The 9,962-nt window shown below is 39.7% G+C and overlaps 1 protein-coding gene across 1 annotated transcript; it reads left to right on the top strand.

Annotated features, from left to right (window-relative positions):
• Positions 1-2,617: 2,617 nt before the first annotated feature.
• On the top strand, positions 2,618-8,808 carry bcl6ab (BCL6A transcription repressor b; the record flags this gene model as incomplete). Its single annotated transcript, XM_079220383.1, has 9 exons — positions 2,618-2,648; positions 4,372-4,543; positions 4,675-4,896; positions 4,998-5,861; positions 5,970-6,094; positions 6,194-6,361; positions 6,956-7,086; positions 7,173-7,310; positions 7,527-8,808. The coding sequence occupies 9 exons, from the start codon at positions 2,618-2,620 to the stop codon at positions 7,668-7,670; spliced, it is 1,995 nt and encodes a 664-aa protein (XP_079076509.1). The 3' UTR covers positions 7,671-8,808.
• Positions 8,809-9,962: the final 1,154 nt, after the last annotated feature.

The raw sequence follows: 9,962 nt of genomic DNA, 5'->3' as shown, positions 1-9,962 counted from the left end.
GACCAACAGATACAACAGACACATTGTTTTCCATTTTCAGCAGATGAGGTGATATATTATTTTTTGTGGTGCAGAAAGAATCAGACCTTGTAGGAAAACAAACAAACAAACAGACATTTATTTTGCAAATCAAACCAGTAGCACCATGTTTGTGTGAATATGGACTCTGAAATGAATCACACACAGCAGTTTGTATGTTTCACATCTCCTATAGCTTTCTGCTATTGTATGGCAGCTAACCCCTAATGTGATGTTAAAGATTCTGCAGTGATACGAGCAAGGAAAAGGCTGACTAATCAAATGTACGCATCCTTGCCTGCAAATAAACAACTTTTAACCAGGAAATCCAATGTATATTTTCTGCCACGGCTCTAATACTGAACAAGTTTTGCCTCATCTCATTCAGACCAGAAAGTATCACTTTGTTCAAAGGATGTGAAGATGATCAACCCATAGGAACTTGGGCCACTAAAGATAACCGCAGGGGAAAAACATCTAGAGTAAAAACATTAACTAGAAATAGACCTCTTTGTTGCCATAGTCACCTGAACAGCTGTAATTTAGATCTGTTGAGCTGCACTGTTCATGTATTTCACAGAGGAAAATTCAGTCAGAGTTGTTCTTTTCTGCAACAGAAAAGCATAATGGTCAGACTAAATGCATATTTTGCTTAGTTTTATGTGCAGTGATATAATATTTGTAGAAGACTTCTGTGAACAATTACTAAGTATCATTTGTACTGTTCCTTGCATGTAATGTTGCTAAATATGACACATTGTGATGTGTTACTATGTGTTGATGTTCCATGAAAGACTCACATTTCCATTGACAATTATTGGAGGTTAGTTAATTACTGGTTAAACACAAAGGTTTTTGCAATACTAATATGAGCAGTTGTAAAAATGTAATGCAGACCACTGTTAATAATGAGCATATGGTATTGACAAAATGTATGCTCAAAAAAACTGGATCAGTGAAGTCTAAATGCTTTACTTCAGTGACGAACATGGTCCTCGTTAAGTCACAATTACTAGCTCTAGTTCTCAATTACTGTGGTTGTGTGTTTTCCTCCCACTGAATTCTGCAACCTGCCCGAGCATTTGTTCAGCAAAGCCTCACTGCAGCTCACGGCGAGAGTACATGGTGATGCCAATGAATGGTGATTCTTCATATTGAAAAACACAGAAGACCCTTTTGTTCATCATTAGCTTTAATTAAATCAGGGAAGGGAAATAGGGAAAACATATCATGTTATAAGGGGTTGCTTATAACGTGGCATAATTCAACAAAAATGTAAGTGATTTACAGAATATAGTGTCATTAAACAAATGTAATTGAAAACATGAGATATTCGTCAGATTTTGTATGATCATATGAAAAAGAAAAGACACCTGCCAACCGTATTCCCAGATAAAGTGTAACATACTGTGCAGGGGAGCTGAGGGCATATACATATGAATAGGTTACAGATTCGATTAAGGCAACACTTTGCAAAAGGCAAACCAAATCCTGCGGAGTTATCAAGAAACTAGTAGGAAGACACCACTTATCCTAAATGGTCACAACATAGTAACAACGATGCAATAAGTACTTTAAATGTTGTGCTATTTAACAGCTCATTTGGAGTTAATCAGGATTAAGAATTAAGAAAGTGGTCAGATGTCTAGAAAATGTCACACTGGTTATGAAGCAGTCTGGTCTTTACAATTGTATATCATTATATCATTTTATTGACGTTATTTATACATTTTTGATCCAGAGTTATTCAGGAACTTCTTGTTAGTTGTTCATTAAAGAACAGTTAGTTCCTGATTTGTTGACTAATTCATTGGTAGCATTTAGGATTTTATGTTACCCAGATGAATATACAGCTGTGATGCTGAGACAGGAAGTGGTGGGAACACAGAAGAGTGCCAGTGAGCCTTTTGAAGGGTTGGGAACTTTACACACACTCACAAACATGGCTACTCATAACCTATGTGTGACATTAAAAATAGAACGTCACAGCACACTGCATGCAGGAAAGGCTCTAAGATGTGAGATCCTTTATCAGCATTGCAGAATTCCCCAGGAAGTTAATAAAATGTTCAGTGCAAACTTTTATAAAACATACAATATAGAGACAGTATTCAAGTAAACAAACAAATAAACACAAGCAAGAAACATCTGGTGCGAAGACGTTACAGAAGAAAATCAAAATAAAACGGGGGCATTATGTTGCTACTTATTAGAAGATAAGATGACTGTCTTTTCTCAACTCTTCGTGGCAACTCAGGTAGGTTTACTCACATGCTCTCATATTCCCCACGGTATTTATAACTCGGTCAGCTGACCTTGCACTCGGACCCATCTACTGCAAAGGAAGCTTAACCCACTAGGAAACGAAGATATTAACTGATACAACTACTCACACCGCACTGACCCTACAAAAAACGGATTAATTAATAATTACGGCTGATCGCAAATGTTTTGCCGTACAGTATTGAGGGTAGAGGGTGGACATGACGCAGACGGGGGTGAACAGCTCCCCCGCCCCGCAGATAATGGTACGGTCCTCTGTTGAAATTCCGAGAATTGGGCTGTTGTGTTTCTTAGAACTGGATTCTCAGAACTGGTGATGCACAGAGTTTCGAGGAAACTTTTACAAGGTGACTTTTTTTCCTTCCTATTTTCCCAGCATTAGGTCAGAAGTGTAGTGAAGTAGCAGATGTTCATGTGACGGCTGCGGGGCTGGGATCGCTTCAATATTTTGAATATTTTGTGATTCTGTTTAGCGACAAGTGAACTAACAGACTTGAAGTTTGATAGTTGACTTTGATAGCTGCTCTGCCTTTGACTGTTTTAATGTGAGACGGAAGTGCGACTTTTTAGGATGTGTGCGGATTTAATTTGACCATTTGTACTTTAATAGCTGCCTGAAAACCAGTAGATGGTTGTTGTTTTTTGCGGCATAACCATTAGCCAAGACAGCAATGGGTATTAATAGCAAGCTCAGTAGTATTTAGACCTTTTATAGTTGTATTTGTTACAGCATTTGGCAAGTTAGAGGCGCTAAAAAGTGGCGCAACAGGACAAGTCGATCAGGTTATGTCACCCGCATTTTCTCTCTGCGTATTTATTATGTCGAGAAACAATCTTCACTTCACTAAATGTCTCCAACGTAGAGCCGGTAACTTTCGAGTAGTTTTAATTAAAAAAAAAAAAAAATCTGCAGGACAATCTCCAGACTTGACAGCTCAACACTGTTTCTAAACTTGAACCGACTTGTGCTGGCCTGCTCGGGGGTTTACAGCAGAAGTTACGCAGCAACAACTAACCACTCCTTGGAAATAAATAACACCCCACGAAATCACGCTGTCTCGGTTTAGTCTAATACTATTTCAGATAACTCGAGATATTGGTTTAGCGGGAGCAGACTACATGTTAATGTGCTAAATGAGATGAGTGAGTTCTACTTTGGGGAACAGGAAACCTCTCTGTGTAACGTTTCTGGCAACTTAATCTGAGCAGCCAGGACGGAATGTGCTCGACGTCAAGCACGTTTACAACCTCCGGGCTCCGGGCTGCAGCGCCTCCGCCTGCGCTGCACGCTGCGAGGCGGCGACATGAGCACAGCATAACCTAACGTCAGATGTTTACCATTAGAAGTCAGCGGTGTGGGATTGTGTTTGCAGTACATGTGCTGTTTGTCCATGTAATGTCTTCACACTGCGAATGTTTAGTTGTCGCCTCAAAAATATGACAAACTGACAAATATCACGATTTTCAATGGTAACGTGTTTAAATATTGCTTCTGTAATAACACCGTCACAAAGGCCAAGTAAGAAGCAAGCCATGGCTGAGAGGGTTTAGTGAAACTCCCTTTTACTTTTCTGTTTGCAATGGCGCCGCTCCTTGATGAAACGCGGTCAAGACACTTGCAGGTTCAATGTTTTGATCCCTGGCGGCAGGTGGCTTGTGAGAGAGAAGCATGAGCTTCATGAGGGTGATGAAATAGGTGTGTTTATTTTGTTATAAGTGTTCATTAATGTACAATTTACTCATAATGATTTATTACAATTGACTTAAGTTTCGCTTCGAGTGTAATTTAGTTAGATGTATGGGCTTTAAAATGACAAAAACAACCTCATTGTAATGCTGCCATTGTTTATATAGTGCATATATTATTATAGAGTAGTGAAGCAATCTTTTTTTTCTGAAAACGGGTTATGCTCATCATATTGCTGGCAACATACTCCATGTTTTTCTCAGCTTGCGGTATGTGCACCGCTCTCCTCGTTCCTGGCTGTCTCTTTATTTAACATTGGATCACGTTTAGTGTTGCCAATAATGATCAAACTATTTGTGTAAATTGTTTTTGCCCTTGCTCAGATTGTGACAGCATGGCCACGACTGCAGATGGCTGCATTCAATTCACACGCCATGCAGGGGATGTCCTGCTCAACTTCAACTGCCTACGCAGCAGGAACATCCTGACTGATGTCACCATACAGGTGGACGGGCAGCATTTTCATGCTCACAAGGCCATCTTGGTGGCCTGCAGGTATATTCACCATCATGAATTTAGCAGCATGAGTACTTGTTTTAGTTTTAATCACTGCGCCTGACACGGCCTCATCCCAAATTAACAATTTTCTATAACATTGTATCCCCCTTGCTCTTGTTCTCTCGCAGTGGTTTCTTTTATTCTGTGTTCATGGACCCCAAGAATGCAAACCTTAGTGCCATCAGCTTAGACCCCAAAGTGGACCCCAAGGGTTTCTCCATCCTGCTGGACTTCATGTATACGTCCTGCCTGGACCTTAAAGACAGCCTGGTCCTGTCAACGATGAACACAGCCATCTACCTCGAGATGGAACATGTGGCCGACACCTGCAACAGGTTCATCAAGTCCAGGTAAAGGGAAAAATAAAATGTGACAAGACACACTAATGTCTTGGTAAAAATGGATGAGATCTGAGTTTAAGTTAATAACCTCTAATTGAATGTTTCTGCAGGCAGCAGATTGAAGAGGTACAGATTAACTCATCACATCTGGTTGAGGAGATCCCTGCTTTGATGCATGTTGATGAGAAAGAGCCAGACTCTAAAATCAACCACATTTCAACCACATACCCTCTCCAGGAGTGCAGGGGCTTCATCCCTAATGTTTTCAGGGGGATCAACACCTCTGGTTCAAATCACGTCTATGGTGACCTTCCTGTCCCTGCTGGGATGCTGGAAGGTACCTATAAGGTTAGCGACCTTCCCAGAGGAGGGGCTTTGACCCAGAACCAATGCTTGCAGGTACCCAGCGCCAACATGGCTCACAACGAGTCCACCACCATCAACCCCCACCCTATGCCATCCCACCCCAGTATCCCCACCACTATCACCCGACCTGCAGGAGCCCACGAGAGCCTTCAAAGGCCTGTCTCTCACGTGGAGGAAGACGGCATTCAGTATCCACAAACCAGCTGCCTAAGATTGTCCCCAGGTTTTAGCAAAGGTGTGATTTGTAGCCCTCAAAGCCCCCTCAGATCTGACTGCCAGCCGAACTCGCCCACTGAGTCTAACAGCAGCAGAAACGCCACGCTGAGCCTCAGACAGCCCTCAAACTGCCCCAAAGGCACCAAGGCCCGCAACTGGAAGAAGTATAAGTTGATCGTGATGAACCGATCTCCTGACGAGAATGAAAAGGAGGCTCAGGGAGGCAGTGCTAAAGCTGTAGCCATGTCCCCGACACTGAGCCCCTGTAGGAGTGGTGAATCCAGTAGACACAGTGAGGTCCAGGCAGAAGATGGAGCCAGCAATCACAGAGAAGAAATCCTCATGTCTCAGAGTGTGGACAGCTGCAGCAGCAGCACCTGTAGCAGCATCAGGTAAAACTCCAACTCATTGTGAGAACATAGTTAGTTGGAACTTAATACAAATTGTTAAGCGAAGAACCCAACTTTATTTTAACTCTGTGGTCATTTTTCTCTGTTCAGCTACCGCAGATGCTCCTCCTGTGGCTGTGACAGCCCCCAGTGCATGGACATGGGTCACCTTTCTCCTGACTCCTGCCGAGATGACACCACCAAACTACACTCAGAGTGTTCCTCCTCCAGCTCAGGTGAGTGGACTCCACAAGTGCCATCCCATTAACACAATTATGTAAAACAAAACAAGAGGTGTGTTGAATTCACATTGATTTGTTTGCTTCTTTCTACAGAAAGCAACGTCTACTTCTGCAACGGATGTGACTCCAAGTTCACAGAAGAAGATTCCCTGAAAGAACACATGGCCCAGGTCCACAGTGACAAGCCATACAAGTGTGACTGCTGCCAGGCTGCCTTCCGCTACAAAGGCAACCTGGCCAGCCACAAAACCGTTCACAGCGGTAAGATTAATAATTCCTTTTTAAATTACCCTCAAGCTGACTTGATTTTTATTTATTTATTTTGCAGGGACAAATGCACACTAATCAACAGTAAAACTGTAAGTGAACCAGAGTTAGCAAGAGAGGCTAATTTTCATCTGCTGTCCCTGGCCAGATTTTCTTTATGGCAGCCTGAAAATACATGTTCAATAACACAATCCAACTAAGATAGACAGACGGTAACGTACAGACAAAACTAATTCACAAAACTAATTCACATCAAAGAAAAAGAAAAGAAAAAAGTGTATCCACAGTAGACGCATATATAAAACACTGGAGGCACATAAAATACATCAACACCAAACAAGACAAATGCACATATACACCAAATAAGCAGGCAGGACAGACAGCACATGAATGCTTGCACACCTGATTGGCAACAAGACATTCCTTAAGGCTATGTTTGAATGTTTTGTACGTTTTCTTTTGTGCGTATGTGTGATGGAAGGGCATTCCATGAGTTTGCTGAATTCACAGAAAATGCAGATTTGCTAAAGGAGCTTGATGGATGTGACAGTTTCATTCATTGCACAACCTGCTGATCTTTTCTTCCAGGTTCGAAGCCCTACCACTGCAACATCTGCGGCGCTCAGTTCAACCGGCCAGCCAACCTCAAGACACATACCCGCATCCACTCTGGAGAAAAGCCATATAAGTGTGAGACGTGCGGTTCCAGATTTGTCCAGGTAAGAGAAAAAAAGTAAAGCTTTGCACATGTCAAACTATTGCTTTTAATTGTACGTATTTTAATATATGTTGTATTGTCCTCCAGGTGGCCCATCTTCGCGCCCATGTGTTAATTCACACGGGAGAGAAGCCGTACCCCTGTGAGATCTGTGGCACTCACTTCCGCCACCTTCAGACGCTTAAGAGCCACATGCGCATTCATACAGGAGAGAAGCCTTACCATGTAAGCCTCCTCGTCAGTCTCTTCCTCCTTATCCACCGGGTCTGCTGGCTAAATAGAGAGTAATCCCTTCTCCCACATGATCCATGTGCCTATCAATAGTTATAAGTCCTGAGTGGTAATCCTAGAGAGCTATGAACTGTAGCTGTGGGGATTGGGGGATGAAACTGTCCCTTTTTTAAAAAGAGTGATTCTAAATTATTTCTCTCTTTTCCTCAGTGTGAGAAATGTGACCTCCACTTCAGACACAAGAGTCAGCTGAGGCTTCATCTGCGGCAGAAGCACGGCGCGGTCACCAACACCAAGGCTCAGTACCGCAGGACTCCTAGCAACATCATTACAGGCCTGGTGAAGTCCTGCTGAGCCCGCTACAGTCCCCATGTGTGCCATTCTAGTTTTCCTTTTGCATCGCCTGCCATGTTCTTCAAAAGATTTTATTTTTACAAAGAGAAACATAAATATATATATAAATATATTTATATATTTGTCCTTTATGCATTTGTAAATGATGCACATACTTAAGCTCTTTGGTATTTCAAAGATTGTAGAAGTTTATGCTTTCGTTGTGAATGTCTAACAACAGAATGTACATTTTGAATGTAAATTTGAGCAGTCTTTTCTCTTTTTCGCAAATCACTCAACAGAATGTCAGCATTGAAGGACAGTCCTCTTTCTCATTCAGACTAAGAATCACTGTTACAGTTTTTCTGTAGATATTGGTATGAATTTTCCCAGCAATGTGGTCACAGTTTATGCAGTTATTTTCCATTCGGTTATTTTTTGTAAATAAGATAATATATATTTTCAGATTGCCATCTGCTGGCAGAGTACAAATATATTTATGTTAAGTTTGTCGTTACAAAAGGGCTTGTTATATTTGCCATCTCATAGTTTATGATACGTATTTTCATTTTTAAAATTTGCTATGTACATATTTCATTTTTTCAATCATTTCTAGCCTGTTGGTATTTTGCACATACTCATAATGCTGTAATTCATATATTTTCATTAAAATATTTCTACTTAAAATGTTAAAATGACATGTTTAAATTGTGGCCCAGCACTTCCTATTTTCTTATTCATATTCAAAGTTTTATTTGATGTATTCTTTTACATTTTGGTGCTTCAATGATCCATGTTCCTCAGCAGGATTATTTAAGTCTGATTGTATTTGATCTAACTATATGTATTATAGTGCACTCGTACGAACCAGTTTAAATAGTGCCTTACATTCACACTTATATATTTGCTACCTACCCAGACTAACCATTAATGTGTTCTAATTTTGAGTATATGAAAGCCCCAGTAGTTATAAACTGCTGTTGTGATGCATTTTACATTTGGTACATTGCCCTGTTGTTGTCACGTGTATGCAAGTGTGGTACTGTTGTTTTGGAAGCTGATTATCTGTTGAGTGTGGCTCTTACAATGCAGATGCATCAGGCCTCAAGCTAAAATACGCTCAGGAATATTCGATATATGTAAGCAAATGTCTTTGTAACTGCAGATTATATGTATATATAAATATATATATATATATAAATATATATATATATATATATATATATATATATATATATATATATATATATATATATATATATATATATATATATATGACATGTCATATAATACAAATAAAATTTTTTAATGTAGCAATTGATGCAATAATGATGTTCATTATTTTCAAGAGAGATGATTTGAGCAAAAATGTAAGTGAACCTTTAAGTATTTAATATCATTTTCTAGTATAGTTTTGTAGGTATAAGTAAAGTATACTTGCTTCTCTGTGGCTCACCCTGGTGTTCAGTCTTTGAGAACCATCATTCATTCTTCTCTGCAGTATTAAAACAAGAGAGTATTTGGAGCACAGATGGTTTAGTTAGCCTATCAATTAGTCTCTATTTGTGTGGGTAAAAGTGGTAAAACTACAAAATATTACTATCAATAACATGAATAAATTAACAGTAACATTTTAAGAATGACCCATTTGAATTAGTAAATCATTTTCTAAATATATGAATGCTGAAATAGAGAAATGCTTTACAATTATTATTGATATATATCTATATATATATATATATATATATATATATATATATATATATATATATATATATATATATATATATACATATATATATATATATATAAACATTGAACAAAAGGTTTGGAAATTTGTGTTTGGTAGATTATTTCTCTATTCTAACAATGCTTCTTGGCAATACATTGTATACCGTTGGAAAGCCTGTCTGTTTCCCTTTCAAACGGTGCACATATGTATGTGGGTTGCGCCCATGAAAAATTTGCCAAATCTTCTCTGCCAATGCCAAACATCTTATTCTGCTGTTGCTTGACTCTTGTGTGGTGGATTGTATGATTGAAGTCTATCAGTAACAAGGAAGAAACAAAACATATTCCAGACTGTGGATCAATAGGATTGCTGCTGGTTGCACAATCTCATCTCGATATCTCTGCATTGAGAATGTCTCCAATGAAGCACCTTTGGAGTCCGGAAGCTCAAAACAAGAGTCAAGCAACAGCAGAATAAACTGGTCGGCATTGGCAGAGAAGATTTGACACATACTGAGCTGTGCTGCTCATCCCAGAAATGCATGTTCCTCACAAATGGGGCACTGTTTAAAAGTGAAATAA

The sequence above is a fragment of the Taurulus bubalis genome, assembly GCF_910589615.1.
Source record: "Taurulus bubalis genome assembly, chromosome: 1".
NCBI classification, from domain to species: Eukaryota; Metazoa; Chordata; class Actinopteri; order Perciformes; family Cottidae; genus Taurulus; species Taurulus bubalis.
Note: the sequence above shows the minus strand (reverse complement) of the source record. Positions and strands in the feature narration are given on the sequence as shown.